The sequence below is a fragment of the Brassica napus genome, chromosome C2, assembly GCF_020379485.1.
Source record: "Brassica napus cultivar Da-Ae chromosome C2, Da-Ae, whole genome shotgun sequence".
NCBI lineage: Eukaryota > Viridiplantae > Streptophyta > Magnoliopsida > Brassicales > Brassicaceae > Brassica > Brassica napus.
Window position 1 is genome coordinate 14,375,054 of NC_063445.1, and position 24,511 is coordinate 14,399,564.

General features: G+C 37.5%; 4 protein-coding genes and 1 long non-coding RNA gene across 6 annotated transcripts; 2 read left to right on the top strand and 3 right to left on the bottom strand.

Moving 5' to 3' along the window:
* LOC125581945 lies at positions 1-1,036 on the bottom strand. Its single transcript, XR_007319733.1, has 2 exons — positions 655-1,036; positions 1-413 (listed from the first exon to the last, which is right to left on the bottom strand). It is a non-coding gene; the product is annotated as an uncharacterized LOC125581945 (long non-coding RNA).
* Positions 1,037-1,295: 259 nt separating this feature from the next.
* Positions 1,296-5,759, top strand: BNAC02G16220D. Its single transcript, XM_013791262.3, has 2 exons — positions 1,296-2,129; positions 2,286-5,759. The coding sequence occupies exon 1, from the start codon at positions 1,454-1,456 to the stop codon at positions 2,087-2,089; it is 636 nt and encodes a 211-aa protein (XP_013646716.1). The 5' UTR covers positions 1,296-1,453; the 3' UTR covers positions 2,090-2,129; positions 2,286-5,759.
* Positions 5,760-7,017: 1,258 nt separating this feature from the next.
* LOC106347004 (protein root UVB sensitive 6) lies at positions 7,018-10,028 on the top strand. Of its 2 annotated transcripts, none has more exons than XM_013786491.3 (13): positions 7,018-7,422; positions 7,493-7,591; positions 7,832-7,945; positions 8,020-8,091; positions 8,161-8,271; positions 8,342-8,461; positions 8,554-8,655; positions 8,731-8,803; positions 8,913-8,996; positions 9,083-9,147; positions 9,245-9,346; positions 9,436-9,612; positions 9,701-10,028. In XM_013786491.3, the coding sequence occupies exons 1-13, from the start codon at positions 7,120-7,122 to the stop codon at positions 9,773-9,775; spliced, it is 1,497 nt and encodes a 498-aa protein (XP_013641945.1). In that variant the 5' UTR covers positions 7,018-7,119; the 3' UTR covers positions 9,776-10,028. The 2 variants fall into 2 exon arrangements, with proteins under 2 accessions (XP_013641945.1, XP_013641946.1); XM_013786492.3 differs by having other exon boundaries at positions 7,020-7,413.
* Positions 10,029-18,737: 8,709 nt separating this feature from the next.
* Positions 18,738-19,229, bottom strand: LOC125582203 (uncharacterized protein At4g04775-like). The gene is made up of 2 exons (XM_048748772.1): positions 19,062-19,229; positions 18,738-18,992 (listed from the first exon to the last, which is right to left on the bottom strand). Exons 1-2 carry the CDS (start codon positions 19,227-19,229, stop codon positions 18,738-18,740), a joined length of 423 nt encoding a protein of 140 aa, XP_048604729.1.
* Positions 19,230-22,794: 3,565 nt separating this feature from the next.
* Positions 22,795-24,269, bottom strand: LOC106349928. The gene is made up of 2 exons (XM_013789884.2): positions 23,888-24,269; positions 22,795-23,633 (listed from the first exon to the last, which is right to left on the bottom strand). Exons 1-2 carry the CDS (start codon positions 24,267-24,269, stop codon positions 22,795-22,797), a joined length of 1,221 nt encoding a protein of 406 aa, XP_013645338.2.
* Positions 24,270-24,511: the final 242 nt, after the last annotated feature.

Sequence of the window (24,511 nt, forward strand, 5' to 3'; positions counted from 1 at the left end):
CTGTACTAAATCAGCTCTTATTTTGGTCCTTTCACCGTTTCCACTGTTACATTACATATAAACAATTAAGGGAAATTCAATTTGGTCTATAAAATTGAATAAATGTACTTCATTTAGGAAAACGATGGTGCAAAGATAATTGATGTACATCAAAAGCAGATAGCCGATTTTCCACCTCATTCTCAGTGTCATGAATATACAACTGAGAGAACTTAGCATTTTTGTTTGCCTCCGGCTTCATGCTCCCAATCAAATGATAGTTTTCCCCATGGTCTGGAAATTTTTTGGTCCATTACCTCTATTTATTGAATTATCGATCTTTCCTCCAAGCGATGTAAAAGAAAACATCATATTGAGTGGTCTGATATTGTCTCTAAAATTTTTACTAATAGCATCATCTTTTGTAAGAAGACCTATAAGAAAAGATGGGGGTCTTTTAGCAGGGGAAGCTTGATCTTGCCTCTCATACAACACATGGGATCATAAAAATCATAAAATGATTGTAAATAAAACAAAACCTAAAGATCATAAGAATCAGAAAACAATTGTAAATATGATTTAGATCCACACCCACATTATATAAGAAATAAAACAAAACCTAAAGATCATAAGAATCAGAAATCGATTGTAAATAAAAACTAAAAATGTCCAAACCTTTATATGCTACCGTTTTTTCACTAACGATCTTCATACATATTCTTAGTATTGATTGAGAATCATCAAATGTCGGTCTCTACTGACTTCCTTATGCCGGAGAGAACAAAGAAGCCGGAATCTTATATTTGTTTTGATAGAAAAAAAAGTCTGTTTATTTTTGCCGTTTGTTCACGAAAAAAAAAACAGAAACCTAATGGGCTTTTCATTAATCATATCTTATCTTCGCCCAAATAAAGATTAAAACGCCTTAGCCCAAATCATAATTATAATTTCATTTTTATTGAGATTGTGATTATTATTTTGTTTAGAAAAATGATTTAAGAAAATACATTAAAACATTAAATTCACTTGTGAGGTATAGATTTGTTTATATAAAATCGTAAAAATTTATAGCATATTATTATTTAATAAACAATAAACATTACTTTCAATATGATAGATAGATTATGACAAATATATGATACATCTACAATGTAAATTTATATTAAAAAAATATAGAACACCTAAAATGAAAAACAAATATAAATTTATAAAAAATAGAAATTAAAACCGTTTGTGAGGTGAAAGTACCTTCCTTTGTTTTATTTGTTAATCTTTTCCTTTTTTTTTCTTAGAAAACGCATTTTTTTCCTTTTTTTCAAAACATATTTCCTTTTTGACGAACCCTTGCTTCTCTATAAATATTAAGCAATCGACCTCTAATCGGAGGAACACAACAGAGAGAAACAAATTAGTTGACAAAAAAAAGAGAAACAAATTAAGAAAAGAGATTAGCAACGCTTTGGTAATAACGATCATGGACCTGGACGGGATCATCTCAACGAAGCAGACTGTAAACTATGAATCGAAGACGCGTGCCGTTCATTCCAATACTCCAGTATCATTCTCGATACGGGTCCGAGAAGTCGAACTGCGTTTTGTGCGGGATGGTAGCGTTCTTCGCGAAAATCTGTTAAAACACAGAACCATAGCTTCACCGGTTATTGGATTGGAGATCCCACCTTGTTTTCTTGCTGGTGAAGAAATTTGCAGAGGTTATGTTGCTAAGGCCTTGTCTAAGACAATCATACCCACCTGGATTCAACCGTTCATCCTTCCTCAAATCTGCAAAGACGCCATTACGGAGGAGGGCAAAAGAAGTGGTTTCATGGTTGAAACTCAAGTTGGAGCAGTCAAACAAACATATATCAATAATTGTATTGATGTGAATGATTACAACTCTGAAGGTCTTAAAATACCAACCGAACCAGATTGTCCAATCTGCCTACAAGATTTTGGTCCTAGGAGCATCATCACCAAGTTGCGCTGCTGCGACTACAATTTTCACAGGGATTGTATTCTCACGTGGCTGGGCCGCAAGCCTTCATGTCCTACTTGTCGTGATGATATCCACAACCCCCGACCAAAGAAATTTACCCCAAAGATATTTTGAGGCCGATAACACATATATGGCCATGAACTCATAGATTCAGGTTTTTTATTTTAATCCTTTTCCCTTTCATGTTGTGTCTAATATGTATGGCTTTTTTTTTTTTTTTTTTTCCTTTTTAGTCTTATATAGTTAAAAATTGAATGAAAATATGTATCGTTTTATGTAAAATTTGAATCTAAATCTTAAATCTTTGAAGGAGGAACAGTTGACTTGAAGAAGCAAACCTTCGGAAGTGTTTTGGTTCATGTGAAGTTTCTTCAGTAGCACGAGCAGCTAATGAATTGGTGAAAGCAATCTTTGGAGGTATATCCTCGCTTTCTTCTAATTAATTAAACAAGGGTCATAATGTTCTCTCCATAGATGAAAAAACGTTCCATGTATGCCTAGAAAACATATAGTACAAACACAGAATACAAGTAGTGAAATAATAAGATGGAATGCCATTCTAAAAGAGTAAGAACGTAATTTATTTTAACGCCAAAAGTGTGCTAAAGAAAACTATTATAAATTGAAGAGAACCTTTTTACAAAAATCAGCCGTAATTAAAGACAACAACCTAACCATAATGCAAAATATAAACCAGCCGTAATAATGTCACAGCAAAGAACATAAAAAGAGAAAAAATTCTGATAGAATACATCTTCACCACTCCCTTGTGTCCATAATCACGCTCATCGGTTCAAACTCACGGAAGAAGAGCCCCAACTCTTTGATCCAGAAACAGCGGTTACACATTTTGTCACCCTTACTGTTTTCAATGTACCACAAGACCCAATCTCGCTCCATAACATGAACACATTGGCAACTATAGAACGAAGGAACAACGGTTGAAATGAACTCGTTCCTCTTTGCCAGAAACTCGTCACTGTGCGACAAACCCCATGCCCATTTTAGAGATCAAACTAGTTTCCTGATCCTGACAACTGATTCCCTCGTAAAACGAGCAAAATACTCCTCATCACCCAAAAATATTTTTCTAGTCATTGCGTATGTATACACAGCACGCTCATATCCTTCATCCGCTGCAAGCTTCATGAAATCAAGTCCTTCTTCCTGAAGGTTAAATGTGAAGAAAAACTGTACACCCTTCATATAAAGTGTGCTTGGATTTCTCTCTGCGTAGCAAGTTTTAAACAACTCAGGAGGCATATTGAGTCTCCTGGGAATGGATAACACATCGTAAAAATGGTTTACCCTGCTCCGCTCTGCTAACGCCTTCATCGTCTTGCACGATGCTCTTAAGCCATAGACATCTGTGAAGGAGTTACCGGCCACACGTTCAACCACTAACGCCTGAACCTCTTCAGGCAATTCAAGTATCGGGAAATAATCCATTAATGTAACGTTCATATAACTAATCAATGATATTTGGCATAACTCAGCCATGTTGGTTAATATAACATCGACGCCTTCGTAGAGATCGAGACGGTAATACTTTATTATTTAACTCATAATATAACTCAGCCATTAATATTAACATAACTCAGCCGTTAATATTTTGGGTTTTATCATGGCCCATCGAGATTTAGGATTGATACTTTGGGACGACTGAGTGTGGAAAATACGGCTCAGAACTAATATCGAGGCTTTTATAACATCGAGACGATACTTTAGTATTTAAAAACTGATTTAACATTCACGGTAATCCTTTTTTATAATATTAAACGCCTTATAATACTGGGACGTTTCGTCTTTCTTGGTTTGACGGCTCAGAACTAATATCGAGGCCATTTATAACATGGAGACGATAATCACGAGGAGTTTAAAAAGTTAAATAAGGCAGAAATTAACGATAACTCAGTCGTAATACGAAAACATTAAAATCCATACCTCAGCCGTTATACTAATCAAGAAAACCCAATATAATCGTAACATGTTTATATAACTCAGTCGTAATGTAAAACATTAAAACCCAAAACCCAGCCGTAATACAAAACATTAAAACCCAATTCTTTTCATCGTCTCTCTTGCTCTGTCATTCCGATTCATTTTGTCATCCTTGTTCTCCGTAAACTGGTGGAGTGTCGTTCGTTGAATACATATCTGTTGTTGCGAATTCAATCTGTTGTTCTCAATTCATTCAATCTGTAATCATCGAGTACAGACTTTGCGAATTCTTCATGTTTTGTTTTCTCATTTAAATGCAGAACTCTACACTCTCTACTGTCGGTGTTGAATACATATCTGTTTTTCTTAATCCAGTTACCATAAACAATAATTACGGATCCATAAGATCTCGGAGAAAGATGAAGAATAAGATGAAGAAGATAGATATATAGATAGATAAAGAAGATGAAGAAAAAAGATGAACAGACAGACAAACGTAGTTGTAAAGTAGTTCGTTAGCAATGACATGGCAACTCCGAGTTGATGACATGGCAACTCCGAGTTGATGACATGGAAAATCGGTTAATCAGCCGACAAACAAATATATAACTCAGCCTCCGTAAATCAGCTCTCATTTACAATGTAAGTCAGCCGAACCATGGAAATATTTCAGTAATTAATCTTTTGATCCTTAATCAGCCGTAATTAGGATGAAAAATGATAAATCAGCCGTATCGTCACATAGATCAGCCGTCAAACGAATGATATTCTAGTAATTAATCTTTCGCTAATAAGTCAGCCGTAACCGAGCTGAGTTTACTGTTAATCCATCCTATTACGGCCGACTAATCATAAACTCAGCCGTAACAACATCACATTAGTCAGCCGTAAATTATATAACTCAGCCAGTCGATATTCATTAACTCAGCCGGGGAAACATAACTCAGCCGTCTCTTAGTTACAACTCAGCCAAATTTTCCAGAAAATAAACCGCCGATGTATAAATCAGCTGTAACCTTTGTCTGTAGTCAGCCTTTATCTCATAAATCAGCCACATTTTTGTAATTCAGCCGTACCGTCCGGTTGACTTATGTTCTTAAGTCAGCCTTTTCCTCTTAACTCAGCCGCGTTTGTTTATTCAGCCGACATGTAGATATAAATCAACCGTAACGACGTATGTACCGAATTACGGCTGGCTTAATGAAAACACGGAACATAATTCCTACGTGGCGCCGGGTTTTTGCTTATGTGGCAGCGAAAATTAATGGCATTCCTGTAAATATGTTTTTTCTCATAACGTAAAAAAAAGTCACGTTTGGTATTTTAAAAAATGTCGGTAATAAAAAAGAGATCTGTATGGTTCTTGTCAATTGTCCTAAAATTTTGTATATTTAAGTAAACTTCCCTATCGGTCCTTTCTTATCTCTCATTCTTTGGGTTGTCAAGTAAAGAGAATGTTGATCTTTAGTCACCATGTTACGCACACTTTCTCTTTCGGTAATGGATTTGATGTAGAAGAATCTCTTTTTGTGAAACTGAAAGATTATTGGCACCATTCTGATTTACAGTCTTTGATGAAGATCTTGCTCACTCAGAACTGAACTGAGAGTTGTAAAAATTTAAGTAGCTGTTTTGAAGTAGAAAAGAGAAACTGCGTTTTTGCTCATTACTTTGGCTTACATTGGTAACACAAGAACTGCTATAGCATGATTCTTTGTAAAAAAACAAAAAAATCCATGATGAATTGTTGACTTTTTAAATAAGATTTGATTTATCTGAAAAGGCCATGGAATGACAATTTATTTGGCTGAGGTCACTTAAATTACTGTCTTATAAAAAGCTGAGCATAATTTATAATTTTATGTATAAAAAGTTTAGAGTATTGGTGGCAACATACTTGCGATCGTAAAACAGAGATCTCGCATTTTCAAGTGATGCGGTTAGCAAGGAAAAATTAAGAAAAACATTCCACGAACCTGTGAAAGTTAGGCCGAGAACCATTAGCGATAAAATCAATTGTATATCGTCCTATATATATAAAGGAGACGCTCACAGGATTCCAGTTTAACATGATACAAGAGCCTATTCTTGACTTTCGATAGTTTTGGGTCTTTCGATTTTTCGCTTGATCTTGTTTCTTCGAAACCATGGGTGAAAGAACAAACGAAAGTGTAGGTGCAGTGAGGTAAGAGTGGTGCATAAATAAACAACAAAAAACTTTCTTTTTCGAATTCAATAGAACAAAAAAGCAAATACAACTTATTCGCTGACGCATAAATTAGACACAAGCCTCCTGAAGTACGTCTTTGTCTATTACAACAACTATTTAGTATAATTCCATTTCTAGACTAAAGCTCCCTCTAGAGTCTAAATTTCAGTTTTCCTAATTCAAAAGTATGTCATCAAGTACTTCAACACCCGAAGCAAAACAATAAATCCAAATGTTTGATCACACTAATTACGCTAATAATGGCCATTCAATTTGAAACCCCCAAAAAATGTATCTATCAAACACAAATTACAAAAATCATGTATAAATATAAATATATACAGTAATGAATTACAAAAACGAAAATTTACATTAATCTAATATTATACAATCAAATAATAATTCTATGCTTTACAAATTGACTACCCATTTTTAACTTTAGTAATAATACAAAATTAAATAATGTTAAACATGTAAATTATTATATTTATATTCTCATATATTTATGTATTTATAATTTGTGATTTAACTAAAAATTAAAATAATAATATTATAAAATATATATGTTATTTAGTAAAATATGAAATATTATAAAGCGATGCAGTACATACTGAACTTACAGTAGTAATTTTAATAAAAGATAAATTGATTTTTGCAGTATTTCTGTAAAACTCTTCATAATTCTGTACAAAATCAAAATTAAATTCCAGTTTACATAAGATCAGATTGGAAAATAAACACTTCTCTCAAAAATAGAGAATGGAGAAGAGTGAGATTTTTGTCGGAATTATCTATATAATTTATATATATATCTCAAAATGAATTTTGGTGTTTTATTGGATTAAAAGAAAAATAGAACAAAAAAAAACAAAATTGGGTATATTACAGCCTGAATCTGTGTCAGGCTTCAAAGGTAGGTCACAAGTGGAACAAGAGAGCTTCCTCGTTTCCTCCGCCTCAGACCTCTTCCTTCTTCCTCCGCTCGCTCACAAGAATGCCGCTCAAACATTCTTCGCCTGACCCCATATCCTCCTCCGACTCCATCCGCCTCCTCTCCCGCGAAACCCTCCGCATCAGCGCCTCCCTCGCCGCCCCTCCCGACGATCTCCTCCCACAGGCTCTCCCCGATTCTTCCCAATTTCTCCGCTCAACGCTGAGACTGATCTGCTGCGAGGAAATCGACGGCCGGAGATGGAAGTACGTGGCGGAGAGCGATGGCTCTGGGAAATTCAAGAGGAACTCTGTGGTTCGTGCTGTAAGCTTGGAGTCTCCTCGGACTCCTTTTGATGTACGCCAGGTTCCCATTTTTGAATTGAGGTTTTGTTAGCAAATGAAAGTTTCAAACTTTATTCACTTTTTTTTTACAGGAAGTGGGTTCGTTTCTGAGATCTTACGTTGTACCTGAAGGCTTCCCTGCAAGTGTTAATGAGTCTTATGTTCCTTACATGACCTTTCGAGCTTTGAAGGTGTGTATTGTATGAATGTTTCCTCTTCTTGTTCTTTTGCAATTTCCCAGCAAGTGTTAATGAGTCTTATGTTTCAATAATTTGGGAGCTAATTTTTTCTTTACAAATTTAGGTACCTATTTATATATAATTTTTTTTTTGAAAATTGTGGGAGCTTGAGGCAGATGTTTCATCTGGCTTGGTCCAGGACCGGCCCTGAATTTGTTATTGATCGTTTTGATTGCCATTGTTTGTTTGTAGCATTTCTTTGGTGGAGCCATGGGTGTGTTTACCACTCAAACCCTTCTCAATTCTGTTGGAGCCTCACGGAACAGTTCTGCTTCTGCTGCTGTTGCAATTAATTGGATTCTCAAGGTTTCAGTTTCCTCTTGTTGGTTCTGTTTTAACAAACGTACATGGCTTTACTTAATTGCTGAATATCTATTCAGGATGGTGCTGGGCGTGTTGGGAAAATGCTTTTTGCGCGTCAGGGAAAGAAATTTGATTATGATTTGAAACAGGTACTTGTTCCAAATAACTTAGCAATAGTAGATAGAAGAATCCTCTAAACTCAACTTTTTGAATTACAGTTACGGTTTGCTGGTGATCTTTTGATGGAGCTGGGTGCTGCTGTGGAGTTAGGAACTGCTGCCGTTCCGCACCTTTTTCTTCCTCTAGCTTGTGCTGCTAATGTTGTTAAGGTATTTATTGTCACTAACACTCGTATATTTTCCTTGATGATGTTTAATTTGTTGTTTTGTTTTATTACAGAATGTTGCAGCAGTAACATCAACGTCTACTCGTACCCCCATCTATAAAGCCTTTGCTAAAGGAGAGAACATAGGAGACGTCACTGCTAAGGGAGAGTGTGTTGGTAATATTGCAGATCTGGTATGATCCTTCTCTTTATTTCTTGGGTGTTTTTGTTATTCATCTTTTTTTTTTTGAGTTTTAAAAAATTGTTATATAAATCGTATGTGCAGATGGGAACTGGGTTTAGTATATTGATATCCAAAAGAAATCCTTCGTTGGTTACAACCTTTGGTCTTCTATCATGTGGCTATCTCTTGAGCTCCTACCAAGAGGTACAGTGCAGCTTCAAGTACAGTATACCAGTTTGTTTGTTTTTTTTATTATTGACGTGGCTAGTTCCCTTTCAGGTTAGATCTGTGGTACTGCATACACTGAACCGTGCAAGATTTACAGTAGCAGTGGAATCCTTTATCAAGACGGGTAAGTGATGATGCTATTCTAGCATGCAGATGAGTTTTTCGTCAATTCAAACTTTTCTAGGCTAGTCTCAGTCAAACTTCACAGTTCCGAACTTTGCATCTATCTCCAGGGCGGGTTCCCTCACTACAACAAGGTAATATCCAAGAAAAGATATTTACTTTCCCATGGGTGGAGGATCGACCGGTGATGCTTGGTATGTTTTATGTAACACTATATTCTTTTTTTTTCATCTGCTAACCTTACTGAAAAGGATATTCATACCATCATATCATTTGGCAGGAGCTAGATTTAAGGATGCATTCCAAGACCCCTGCACCTATCTGGCAGTAAAGCCTTTTTTCGATGTATGTCTCTTTTTTTTACTGTCTCAAATATACAGCTTTGACCCCTTTTTTTTTTTAATCTACATATTTCACTCTCTATTCTCTTTACTTATGGCAGAAAGAAAGATACATGGTGACTTACAGCCCTACCAAGGGTAAAGTCTATGCACTGCTCAAGGACCAGGCCAGCTCAGATGACATTCTCAAAGCTGCATTTCATGTGGGATTGTTTTCCAATTCTTAAAATTTCTCTATGAAGTAACTAATGCTTTAAAGTTTCTCATTCGGTTGCATGATATGATATAACAGGCACATGTGCTTCTTAATTTTATGAATCAATCAAAAGGTGGTGCCTCAAAATCGGTTGAGCAACTAGATCCTCCTGCTTTTGCTCCAACGGAATATGAGCTGGAGTCTCGGATTGCTGAGTCGTGTGAAATGGTGTCTACCTCGTATGGAATCTTCAAAAGCAGTGCTGCGGAACAGGTAAACTTGATAGAAATCTATTGTATAGTCTTTAGGTATCATATTGAAGGAGCTTGTGGGGGTTTTCATTCTTGATCCATGTTTCTAGGGATGGAGAATGTCAGAATCTCTGCTAAACCCTGGCCGGGCTAGGTTATGTCATATGAATGATGAGGAGGAGTAAACAACGCATCGTGAAGCTGGTCTTTGTTATGATAACCTGAATCGGCTTCGATAATAGTTTCACGGCCGTGTCTAAATTTTGTTGTCTTGGAAGAAACAGATTTTGGTTGATAGACGTTTGATTAACCATGCTGTAAAAAAAGATAGAAGATATGTAGCATTTGTAAATTGTGGGTTGTCGCTGGTGTAATTTAAGAGATGAATCTTCGTGTACCACTTCTCACATCATAATCAATGCACATTCTTCATAAACATTGAAAACCTGCAATTCATAAAATATTATTGGTTTGTAGTTTTTGATCCAAAATGAGTATTGCTTGTCTTAATAATCAAACAAACACAAGTTGATGATAGTGTAAGCAATTTGATTAAAGAGAGTGAGTTTTTTTTAATAATAGGTCCAAAACAGAAAGAAACGAAAGTTAAAACAGCCGCCGATTAATGACAGTAAAAGCACTGCGCGAAATTAAATACTTTGATGACGCTATAAAATCTCGCGACGCAAAAACTGGAGGAAGCGGGTGTTTCTTATAAGAACAAAACTTGGGTTCACCTCCTACGGTGAAACTTTAAATTCACTCTACCATTTATGACCAATCAAAGTAACACATAGATTATTAATTAAAAAACATTAAATTAAATAAAAAATTGCTACAAAAAATAAAAACGCTAATTTTAATGACGCTAATGCTTCCAGCGAAACCCTAAACCCTAAATCTTAAATTCTAAACCCTATACCCTAAATTTTAAACTCAAACCCTATATCCTAAACCCTAATCCTAGACCCTAAACCCAAATTATATACTTTCAACCCAAAAATAGACTATAAACTTAAACCATATACCCTAAACCCAAATCTTAAACCCTAAACCCAAAGCGTAAACCTTAACCCAAACCCTATAGCATCTAAGTTTGCGGTTTGGGTTTAGGGTTTACCGTTTGGATTTTAGGTGTTTTAGGTCTAGGATTTGGGTTTAGGGTATAGGTTTTGGGTTTAGGATTTACGGTTTGGGTTTAGGATTTACCATTTGGACTTATGGTTAAAGTTTTGGGTTTAGGGTATATAATTTGGGTTTAAGGTTTTCGGTTTGGGTTTAGGGTCTAGGACTTGGGTTTAGGGTATAGAGTTTAGGTTTATAGTCTAGTTTTTGGATTTAGGGTATATAATTTGGGTTTAGGGTATAGGGTTTGGATTTGGGTTTAGAATTTAGGGTGTAGGGTTTAGAATTTAGGGTTTAGGGTTTAATTGGAAGCGTTAGCGTCGTTAAAATTAGCGTTTTTTATTTTTTGTAGCTATTTTTTATTTAGTTTAATGTTTTTAATTAATAATCTATGTGTCACTTTGATTGGTTGTAAAGGGTGGGTTGAATTTAAAGGTTCACCATAGGGGGTGAACCTAAGTTCTGTCTTTCTTATAAATCCGGTGGCAACACTTAAAAAGATGATGCTTTTGATTATTTGTTTTCCTTCTATAATTTTAAACGCCGGAAGCTGCTGCAGCGTCGTCGAAAAAAACAGACCTAAATACCTTTTATTCTTGATTGATTTCAGCTGGTGTACTCAAGTTGAAAACGGATTGATAGATTTATAATATGGAGTTTATGGGTTGACGTTATAGGTTACTCGGGTCGTCTTTAGTAAGTTCTTGTATATTTATGTATATTTTTGTAAGACAAAAATTAGTTATATAGACCTACCATGTTTTGTTTCAGTAATGTTGAGGGTCAGTGTTAGTATTGGTCTCTCGGCGCTGACTGCTTTCTAACGTGTTTGCAAAGTTTTAAAAAGAAGGAAAGTTTACTCAAATATACAATATTTTAGGACAATTGACTAGAACCATACATATCTTTTTTTTATTACTGGCATATTTTAAATATCAACCGTGCTCTTTTTTAACGTTATGAGGAAAAACCATATTTACAGGAATACCATTACTTTTCGCTGCCACATAAGCAAAAATCCGGCGCCACGTAGGAATTATGTTCCGTGTTTTCATTAAGTCAGCCGTAATTCGCTACATACATCGTTACAGCTGATTTATATCTACATGTCGGCCGAATAAACAAATGCGGCTGAGTTAAGAGGAAAATGCTGACTTAAGAACATAAGTCAGCCGGACGGTACGACTGGATTACAAAAATATGGCTGATTTATGAGATAAAGGCTGACTTACAGACAAAGGTTACGACTGACTTATACATCGGCGGTTTGTTTTCTGAAAAATTTGGCTGAGTTGTAACTAAGAGACGGCTGAGTTATGTTTCCCCGGCTGAATTAATGAATATCGACTGGCTGAGTTATATAATTTACGGCTGACTAATGTGATATTGTTACGGCTGAGTTTATGATTAGTCGGCCGTAATAGGATGGATTAACAGTAAACTCAGCTCTGTTACGGCTGACTTATTAGCGAAAGATTAATTACTAGAATATCATTCGTTTGACGGCTGATCTATGTGACGATACGACTGATTTATCGTTTTTCATCCTAATTACGGCTGATTAAGGATCAAAAGATTAATTACTGAAATATTTTCATGGTTCGGCTGACTTACATTGTAAATGAGAGCTGATTTACGGAGGCTGAGTTATATATTTGTTTGTCGGCTGATTAACCGATTTTCCATGTCATCCGCCATGTCATCAACTCGGATTTGCCATGTCATTGCTAACGAACTACTTTACAACTACGTTTGTCTGTCTGTTCATCTTTTTTCTTCATCTTCTTTATCTATCTATATATTTATCTTCTTCATCTTATTCTTCATCTTTCTCTGAGATTTTATGGATCCGGTAATTATTGTTTATGGTAACTGGATTAAGAAAAACATATATGTACTCAACGCCGACAGTAGAGAGTGTAGAGTTCTGCATTTAAATGAGAAAACAAAACATGAATAATTCGCAAAGTCTGTACTCGATGATTACAGATTGAATGAATTGAGAACAACAGATTGAATTCGCAACAACAGATATGTATTCAACGAACAACACTCCACCAGTTTACGGAGAACAAGGATGACGAAATGAATCGGAATGACAGAGCAAGAGAGACGATGAAAAGAATTGGGTTTTAATGTTTTGTATTACGGCTGGGTTTTGGGTTTTAATGTTTTACATTACGACTGAGTTATATAAACATGTTACAATTATATTGGGTTTTCTTGATTAATATAACAGCTGAGGTATGGATTTTAATGTTTTCGTATTACGACTGAATTATCGTTAATTTCTGCCTTATTTAACTTTTTAAACTTCTCGTGATTATCGTCTCCATGTTATAAATGGCGTCGATATTAGTTCTGAGCCGTCAAATCAAGAAAGACAAAACGTCCCATTATTATAAGGCGTTTAATATTATAAAAAAGGATTACCGTGAATGTTAAATCAGTTTTTAAATACTAAAATATCGTCTCGATGTTATAAAAGCCTCGATATTAGTTCTGAGCCGTATTTTCCACACTCAGCCATCCCAAAGTATCAATCCTAAATCTCGATGGGCCATGATAAAACCCAAAATATTAACGGCTGAGTTATGTTAATACTAATGGCTGAGTTATATTATGAGTTAAATAATAAAGTATTACCGTCTCGATCTCTATGAAGGCGTCGATGTTATATTAACCAACATGGCTGAGTTATGTCAAATATCATTGCTTAGTTATATGAACGTTACATTAATGGATTATTTCCTGATACTTGAATTGCCTGAAGAGATTGAGGCGTTAGTGGTTGAACGTGTGGCCGGTAACTCCTTCACAGATCTCTATGGCCTAAGAGCATCGTGCAAGACGATGAATGCGTTAGCAGAGCGGAGCAGGGTAAACCATTTTTACGATATGTTATCCGTTCCCAGGAGACTCAATATGCCTCCTGAGTTGTTTAAAACTTGCTACGCAGAGAGAAATCCAAGCACACTTTATATGAAGGGTGTACGGTTTTTCTTCACATTTAACCTTCAGGAAGAAGGACTTGCTTTTATGAAGCTTGCAGCGGATGAAGGATATAAGCATGCTGTGTATACATACGCAATGACTAGAAAAATATTTTGGGGTGATGAGGAGTATTTTGCTCGTTTTACGAGGGAATTAGTTGTCAGGATCGAGAAACTAGTTCGATCTCTAAAATGGGCATGGGGTTTGTCGCACAGTGACGAGTTTCTGGCAAAGAGGGACGAGTTCATTTCAACTGTTGTTCCTTCGTTCTATAGTTGCCAATGTGTTCCTGTTATGGAGCGAGATTGGGTCTTGTGGTACATTGAAAACAGTAAGGGTGACAAAATGTGTAACCGATGTTTCTGGATCAAAGAGTTGGGGCTCTTCTTCCGTGAGTTTGAACCGATGAGCGTGATTATGGACACAAGGGAGTGGTGAAGATGTATTCTATCAGAATATTTTCTCTTTTTATGTTCTTTGCTGTGACATTATTAAGGCTCGTTTATATTTTACATTATGGTTGGGTTGTTGTCTTTTAATTACGGCTGATTTTTGTAAAAAGTGTTCTCTTCAATTACGGCTGAGTTTTAAGTTCATAATGACTGAGATATTTTGTTGGAGTGTTATTAAATACCACATGGCTGGGTTAATTAAATACGTGATGGCCGAATTATTGTTACTTAAAGGCTGAGGTAATGTTAACTTTTTGGCTGAGTTTTGTAAAAAAATCTAAGGTACAGACTCGGAATCCGCCATGTCAACAAACTCCTTGTCATGTCATCACTAACAAACGAAATTTATAACTTTCTTTATGAGACGGTTCATGTTCTTCTTCATCTTAGTTATCTATCGTCTTCATCTTTCTCAGTTGGTTATGGATCCGGTAATTATTGTTTCCGGTAACTGGATTAAGAAAAACAAATATGTATTCAACGTCGACAGTAGAGGGTGTAAAGTTCTTCATTTAGATGAGAAAACAACACATGAAGATTTCGCAAAGTCTGTTCTCGATGATTACAGATTGAATGATTTGAAGGATCATTTTCAGCTTAGCTACATGTTCTCGAATAAAGAATTGAAAACGATGGCGCACGACACTCCACCAGTTTACGTATCCAATACTTGACAATTGCAAGGTTTTCTAAGCCTGAAGAAAATCGAACAACTACGTCTCTGTGTGGAGATTATGGAGAACAGAGCAAGAGAGAAGAGTAAAACATTTTTGAGCTTTAGCTCAGAAGCAGAAGCAGAAGCTTCAGTAGTTGAGTCCAGAGATGAAAATTACAGTGGGAGTTACGATGGTTGCAGTTTGGAGAAGGAACAAGAGGACAATGAGATTGACTGCTCTAGTAATGTCGAAGGAGAAAAACATGACGTAGTCGGAGAAGATGAAATAGGCGAAGAAAACGAAGAAAACGAAGACGATGATGAATTTGAAAGCCGATTTGATATGTTCGACGATTCAGACGGTGCGTCATCTGAAGATGATAACTTCAGCTCATACGGTGAGTCTCCTACAAATGACGAAGATTCACCAACGCTACCTCCCAAGAAGAGATATCAGAACTTCTCAATGAGCGGATCTAAAGGGAATATGGAGGTTCTAAGTTTGGAGATGTCGTCGTTAGACATTGCGGTAGATCAACGATACGATAGTAAAGACGATTTGGAAAGACGACTGAAACTTCTTACAGTGAGGTATAAATTTGATTTTGATGTAGAAACATCAACCCCGACATCATACGTTGTTAAGTGTTGGGTTGATGGATGTCTCTGGAGAGTTCGTGCTTCTACCCAAGGAGAATCCAAGGCGTTTTATGTTTGTATTTACGATTCGAAGCATACATGTTCCTGCACAGAGCGTTCTAATCGATCTCGACAAGCAACACCAGATATTTTAGGTATGTTGTACAAGAACTTTCTCGGCGACGTTGGTCCGGCCGTTCACCCTACGAACGTCGGAATAGCTATCACTAAGCAGTTTGGTATAAAGGTAATTACTTTGTTGTGGCTAAGTAATGTCAAATGTACAGGCTGACATAATCATACAATTCGGCTGGGTTACTATATATTTAGATGCGGTCGAGTTATAGTAAAATAGGGTTGAGTTATTCAGTACGTTATGGCTGTCTTAATTATTTGATGCGGCTGAGTAATGAGGATCGTTTTTTCATGTGAACAGATGGATTATTGGAAATTACACCGGTCGCTGAAATTTGCAAGGGAAATCGATGAGGGAACACCTGAGTGTGGGTTTGAAAGCTTGCCTTCTTACTTATACATGATAAGAAGGGCAAATCCGAGGACAGTTACGCGTCTTCAAATCGATGAGCTTGGAAGATTCATGTATGTTTTCTTGCCTTTGGTGCGAGCGTTAATGGGTTTCCTTTCATGCGCAAAGTTGTTGTAGTCGACGGTACATTTCTCAATGGTAAATACAAAGGGACGCTACTCACATCACTAGCTCAGGACGGTAACTTCCAGATTTTTCCAATAGTCTTCGTAGTGGTTGACACAGGAAATGATGATTCGTGGCATTGATTTTTTAAGCAACTAAAACTTCTGATTCCTGACGACGAGGGTCTTGCGATAATCTCGAACAGGCATAACTCGATAGGGAAAGCAATTAGAAATGTGTATCCGTTGGCTGCTCGGGGAATATGCACCTACCATTTATATAAGATCATATTGGGACGGTACAAAGGAAAAGAAGCATTCCGTCTGGTGAAGAAAGCGGCGAGATGTTTTAGGATGTCTGACTTTACTGCGATTTTCGAGGAGATTGAAGCGATTCATCCTGCACTCCACGGCTACCTCCAAAGAGCTGATGTCCGCCTGTGGACGCGTGTTCATTTCCCGGGCGAGAGGTAACTCAGTTGTTAATTTGGTAGAGCGAAAGTGCACATGTCGGCGTTTCGAACGCGAGAAATTACCATGAGTACACACAATCGCAGCTGCGGAGTACAATAATGTTTGTCGTATACCCCTGTGCAGTCCTTACTATAACAGTGAATATTTGGTGAGCGCATACGCTGAATCTATCATGCCGGCTGATTCAGCGCTACCTGTTCCAAAAATGGTGGCAAACCAATCGTGCTTGCCCCCGTATATTCGTCAACAACCAGGAAGACCTAAGAAAAATAGGATGAAATCTGCTTTAGAAGTTGCACTTCAAAACAAACGTCCTAGGAAAGAACACACATGTTTTCGATGTAGACAGAGTGGCCATAATGCGAAAACTTGTCCGATGGAAGCAAGTGTTATAGGGATTTTCATGTTTTTGAATTACGGCTGGGTTTTTGTTTTCACTTATATATATTACGGCTGGATTAGGGATTTTCATGTATTTGAATTACGGCTGGGTTTTTGTTTTCATTTATATATATTACGGCTGGATTAGGGGTTTTCATGTATTTTATTACGGCTGGGTTTCTGTTTTCAAACGCAACTGTTATAATTCCCGCCCAAAATAAGAAACGTCGTGAAGTCAATAAACGGCTGATTAATTGAAAGAATTTGTATTACAGCTGAATAAATAAGGCATTTCTCGAACAATTATATGTTCAACTCTCTATTTTTTACACAATTTCTCTCTCTATCTAAATGGAATATTTCCCTCTTCTTGAATTGCCTGAAGAAATTCAGGCGTTGGTGGTTGAACTTGTGGCCCGTAACTCCTTCCAAGATCTCTATGGCCTCAAAGCATCGTCCAAGTCGATGAAAGTGTTAGCAGAGCGGCGTGGTGTATACTATTTTTATGATGTGTTATCCATTCCCTGGGGACTCAGTATGCCTTCGCAGGTTTTGAAATCTTGCTACGCTGAGGGAAATCCAAGCACACTTTATATAAAGGGTGTAAAGTTCTACTTCACATTCGGCCTTCAAGAAGAAGGTCTTTCTCTCATGAAGTGTGCATCAGATGCAGGATATGAGCGTGCTGTGTATACACATGCAGTTACTCAAGCAATCTTTTTGTGTGATGGGCAGTATTTTCATGGTATTCCAAGAGAATGGGTTCAGAGGATAGGGAAACTAGTGCGATCTGTGAAATGGGGATGGGGTTTGTGGCATTCTGACAAGTTCCGCCAAAATAGGGCGCTGTTCATTTCAAAGTTTGTTCCGTCGTTCTACAGATGCCAATGTGCAACACATGTGTGGCGACAATGTCTCTGCTTGTGGCACCTTGATATGACTAAGGATGACAACATGTGTGAGCGCTGTTTCTGGATCAAAGAGATTGGCACGTTTTTACGTGATTTTGAACCGATAAGCGTTATTAGGGACACAAGGAAGAGGTGAAGATGTAATCTATCGGTACCTTATCTTTTTAAGTTCTTTGCCATTTTTTTTTTAAGTTCAAATGAATGTAATGAAGGCTTAGTTATTGTTTCTTTTGGCTGATTTATTGTTCATTTACGGCTGCATTACTGTTTTATCACAGCTGATTTATTGTGCATTAAACACTTAAAAAAAAGAGGTTCATTTACGTGCATTGGAAAACGTTCGGATTTCTTAGTTTACGTGCAGACATGTAAAACGTCAATTATAAACGAACGGAGAGAGTAATAATTAGCCTTGATATTCTCATATCGTTGGCTGAGTTAAAGTAATAATTAGCCTCGATATTTTAAACACGCGCCACCATTAATCGACAACTCAGTCCAATCAAGCAAGTGGAAACGTCCCATTAATAATGAAAGTGGGTGAGTGATAATCTTCGTTGTGGTATAAACAATGATGAGTTAGCTGAGTTACTTTACACTTTACGGCTGAGTTACTTTATACATTACGGTTGCACGGCTGAGTTACTTTACACTTTACAACTGAGTTCTTTATACATAACGGCTGAGTTTCTAAACAATGTTATCATTTGTTTGCTTCACAGCTGAGTTTGTAAACAATGTTATCATTTGTTTGCTTCACGGCTGAGTTTGTAAACAATGTTATCATTTGTTTGCTTCACGGCTGAGATACTTTAATACGTTAAGTCTGAGTTACATAAAACATAGGCTGACTTACAAAACATTACTAAACAAAGTAGTAGTAGTAGCAAAGTAACGACATTCCAACCCCACAAACAAACACATTCCTCAAACACCGACCCTGACTCATACATTCTTCTCCTTTTCCCTCAGATGCCGTTTTCATTACTTCAATCTCTTTCTCGAACCGAGCAACGCTAAGTCTAAATTTCGAGATGTCTTTGTTCATGCCACTTATCAGTGAATTAATATCCTCAACCTCTTCAACCAAACACTCATCCGCCCATTTGAATAAATGTCTCTGTTTTCACAATATAACCAGATCTAAGTACTACGTTACAGAACATGCGAAATAAGAACCAAAACGAACCTTATTATATCCTTTTCCGTAGCAGTAGTACAATCTTCCTGGATATGTAGCGGTTCCAGATGTAGAAATGTAACAGGGTTCACCATACCAACACTGTTTCGGCGTTCCTCTTTCCGCGTTCAAACGGAGTCTGTGAGAATTTTCTGAAACGCAGGATGAAGAAGACATTTTGATTCTCAAAACAATTTTAGAAACGAAATGGAATTACATGGAATTAGGGTGAGAAAGACGACATAATGAAACGGTATCGTTTCCACACGTGCCATAATTAAAATAATATTTAAATGTGTCGATATTGTAAATCCCTCGACACATGCGTCACAGACTGTTAATAATTAGCCTCGATATTAGGTTTGAGCCGTATTTTTCACATGCGCCATAATTAATCGACAACTCAGTCCAATCAAGCAAGTGGAAATGTCACATTAGAAATGTATTATATTAACATTCACAGCTGGGTTTTGCTGTTTTACAATGGCTGAATTATGATTAATTTATTTACGGCTGAGTTTCGGTCACTTATGGCTGGGTTTATCGTAAACTAACATTCACAACTGAGTTACCTTATACGTTTTGGCTGAGTTAACTTTAAGTTTTCACTAAGTTAACATTCACAGCTGAGTTATTTTATACGTGGAGGCTGAGTTATTATAAAGATACGGCTGAATTAAACAAACACATTATGACTGGGTTATAGTACTTAATATACAAGAAATATGAATTCGACATGTTTACATTCAGGAACCGAAATTATCAGATTCAAAATACAGACAAGGCTTCACTTTCAGAAACCAAAATTATCAGGACCAAACTCTTCAAACATGTGGATGAGATCACACCAGACTTTTGTTAACATCCACGGAGGCTTGTCGCCTCCGATTGCCCAAGTTCTCTTCAAATAGCGCATCTGGCAACGAAATAGCGTTCTGGCCACAAGATTAAAATGTGTCCAAACTGTCGAATTGTGCCTTCGATCCCATGTGTTTTTGCGCTACAACAAAAAAATATTACAAAACCGTTGAGAACACAACAGAAAAATAACTCAGCAACGCTATGCTGCCATTTTAAGTGGACAAACTGTTCTTACAGCGAGTTGAAGAAACCAGGTTTCCTTAAAATGATCGGGAATTGCGCGGTATGTCGGACAATCATGAACCCAGCCTTTTGCAAGAATCGACGGGATGACGAGAGAGAGATCACTTAAAAATTTGAACCAGATAGTACTGGTCGTGTCAAGTAATTCACCCGGACCAGGGTATAGAAGAGGAAGGTTTTCACGATTTACAGAGCTTAGTATCGCATTGACACTGTTCTCTAACATCATCGAATAGCCAGGAACAATCGTCATAACTTTTGATGGGGATAGAGAGTTTTTGTTTAGGTTTTTTTAGAGAGAGAAAGGTGTAAGAGAGGAGGCAATATATAGAGAGGTACAGAACGTCAAACATCTCGAGTTAAAATTTCCCAAGAAGCAGTTATTTTTTTCCCGCCAAACGCCAGGATGAAGTTACACTTTACGGCTGAGTTACAGACCACATTTACGGCTGACTTAGTAAATGGGGTTTAGGGTTTAGGGTTGCTTATTTAGGGTTTAGGTTTGTTTTTTTTGGTTTTTAAGTTTGGGATTTGGATTTATGGTGCAAGAATAGTTATAAAAACACAAATTCATGATAAATAACACAATAATAGTTTATGAGTTTTGAATTATGCTCACACCTTATATGTATCAGTTAAGTTTATGAGTAATTGTAAGACAAACATATACCTCAAGATCATGATTGATTCTAAACTCGTAGATTCAATAAAGAAGACACATTCAGTTGATTATATATTCACTTCAGATATATAATTGGAGTTTCAATTTAACATGTTAAAGTATAAACTTTTTTTTTTATTATAGGGTATGTTTGAGGTATGGCTGAGTTATAATATCGTAACGGCTGACTAATACTAATCGATACGGCTGAGTTATATAAACATGTTACGATTATAGGGTATGTTTGGGGTAAGGCTGAGTTACGTATATACGACACGACAGGGTTATAAAAACGATAAAACTGAGTCAAATACTTAATAACAACATAAGTCAAGTACAAAATAACAACATAATTTCATCATAAAACAACAACAACATAAGTCAAGTACTTCATAACAACACATGTTCAATTAGCCATCATTTGGTCCGTCACAATATTTCCTCCTTCAGCGAGGATATCTGTTGCCATCTTCATCCGTAAACCTTGAATATTTCGATCGTTTATCCCATCAAACGTTACACCAAGCGCTAGACACTCCACAAACTTCAACGAATACACCCCACAATCGCTAACCTGGGTGTTTTGTGGAGTGCATCTTTTGCTCGTCCTTCTGAATAAGAACTTCTTTCTGCTAATGGGTCGGATATTAGCAGGAATATGTGCACTCAACATAGCGGGAATCATGTGCGTCAGCGGTTTAAATGAATTCAGAATTCTCTGCTCACTTTTGAGTGTTACCTCTCCAAAGATTGGATCGTAGCAATCAATCTTCTCCTTCTTCAGATCCACGTGATACGCAACCCAGTGATTTCCGCCGGTTTGAAGACATCCGTACAAGTGATCCACATCTTCATACCACTTCAAGTTTGTTCGACAATGATCGGGAATCCTACCATTTATCATATCTTCATAACCATTGCCTTTGAACATAAACATTGTGGGTTTCATCTTGAACTGAGCGTAATCGTGAATTAAAAAACTTTGCCACCAAACGTCAACGAAGGAAATCCGCTTGGACCAGAATGGAGTGGGCTCTCGCGTGGACCTTTCAATGAGGACGTTCATATACGCCACGACATGCTACATAAATAATATTAACAAGTCAGCCGTAATCAAATATATAACTCAGCCGTTATATAATAAAAGAATATATAACTCAGCCGTGATATAATAAAAGAATATATAACTCAGCCGTAAAAATTAGATAACACAACCGTAATAAAATAAAATAATATATAACTCAGCCGTAATAAAGACTTACATTATCAAACACCCATCCATACTCATTCTCCGGCCACGGTCTCTCATGGATGAGTATGCTGTAGAAGTCACTCTCTTGATCAGCTGTTAGTACTTCTTTTTTACCTGGGGCTGCTGGTGGTTTGGGTGGAATTGCCTTGATGTGTTACATAAGTTTCTCCAATCGCGCCGGATCAACAGGTGCTAGAGGGTCATATATTGCTGATGAAGGAGTAACATTCTTCCTCATGCACGTCGTTGTTCAATGTCCTACGTTCGGAAAAACTAATGATGAAGAAACTGTCATCATCGACAACCCTTTTGGAGTTAACCGAACATTTTTCTCCTGGTAGTCCTTAATTATGGCAGATCTAACCACTTCAGAATTCTCAACATCAGACTCCGGCGCGAATTCGTTCTGTTCTGCAACAACTTCGTCAGTTATATCAGCCAATGAACTGTCCTCTACATCAGGTTGTACCTTGCATCTTGTTACACCGTCACGAGGTGGAGTCACATTTTTGTACTTTGACTCAGCCTGTTTTTGCTTCTTTAGCTCAGCCTCTTGTTTCTTCTTTAACTCAGCCTCTTTTTTCTTAGCCTCAGCCATTTTTTTCTTAGCTAAAGCCTCTTTTTTCTTATCCTCAGTAGTTTTTTTCTTAGCCTCAGCCTTCTCCTTCCTCTTAAACGCAGCATCTGCATGCGCTGCTTTTTTCTTCTCATCGGCTTCCTCACCCTTAACAATATGCGCCTACAGCCGCGTCCATAGGCTGGATCCTTAGCAGCCTTATCATCCTTAGTAGCCTTGCAGGAGAAACTACTACGAAATCAAGAGGCCACACATCAGTAGCTTTATCGACACTACCAAACTCCTCATCCAAAGTCCTTTTCACCCCTGATTCCTTTTCAAGCTCCTTGGCCAAATTCTTTTTCGGTCCAAACTCCTTATCAGGAGTCGCAGCTACTAAAGCTGGACTATTGACAGACTTCTGATGCGTTTGAACCACCGGTGATGCCATCGATAAAGAGTTATCTGATAATTGTGGAGAGGGGTTATCATGGTTTTCGGGAATTTTCCCAATCCCCAGATCTTTCAGACGCTCCTCCAGTAAAGCATTCACCCTGTCATCAATGGTCTTTTGGTCCATCAATGGTATGTTCCGGTCTAACTCGTAAGCTTTCAACCGTGAGTCAACCTGATCAAATTTTCTGGAAATAATATCCAGAGTACTCACAATGGTCGTTAGAGTCGCTTTGTTCTCCAACTCCAACTCTTTGCTACCTTCCTTCTCGCTAGAACCCTTTCCCACTGCATCAGCTTCAGATTCATTCCGTGTCTTAACTTTCTTTTGCTTCTTAGTGGGTGGCTCAGCTTCTGACGAAATTCCACCGTTCATTCTATTCTTTTCATTCCCCTTCCCCTTTGCATTCCCCTGCACTTCCCACAAACCTTTCACATATCTACCTGAATGTATGTCTGTTATCAACCTAACGAGTTGTGGATCGTCATCTTCACCCGGCCAAATAGGAAACATCTCTTCAATTGAGTCCTTCAAAACCATTCTCATCATAGCACCTGCAACACCAGGTTATAACAAAACTTAGCCTCCAAACTAACACAAAACTCAGCCATCAACTAAAATAATTCAGCTGTGATTTAACACATAACTCAGCCATCAACTAAAACAATTCAGTCGTAATTTAACACATAACTCAGCCATTAAGTAACTTCGAACTCAGCCATCAAATAAATTAAGTCAGCGTTAAACCTTAACTCGCCATGCTTTTCGATTTCGGCAGACAACAATTTATCAAAGCTTGCACGTGTACGCTGTCCACCCCATCGCAAAAGTGGAACATCTTCGTTATTGATCACTCTCCCAAAACTCTCACCGAAGCATGTGACAGATTCATAAGCCCAAATCAATAATGCGTCCTTCATGCCGCTTATTGTGTATGAACCTCCATCTGGAGCTAACGTTTTAATAGAGCCAATTAGAACTTCGTATGCAGTCCGACCCCATGGATACGACCTCATGGATTCATCGTCGAATACCCTTATTGCACTTTGAAAGGGTATTCTTGAATTGTGATGCAAACAATAGACTCCCATGGCTTGAAGAAGTTGCAGCCCCAACCACTTGCGCTTTTCAAAACTCCAAAGCGGACAGAACGCTAATGATGCCTTCAGTTCATCTAACTTTGGTCCCATCCCAAGCGGCACCTTCAACTCCCCCCCCCCCCCCAAAACTCGTTGTATTGACCAGGATCAAATTTTTCTGTTGGCAATGGACCTGTGTTTAGCCCAGTGATCTCACCAAACTCGAGCAAGCTAAACCTGATAGCCTCATCAGCCACGAGACACCATATCTCCTTCTTTATAACTCGCAGCTGTCTACACAGTAGATGGTGCACGGTCCTACCAGACCACATGCTTTCGGGTTCAGCTAGCCT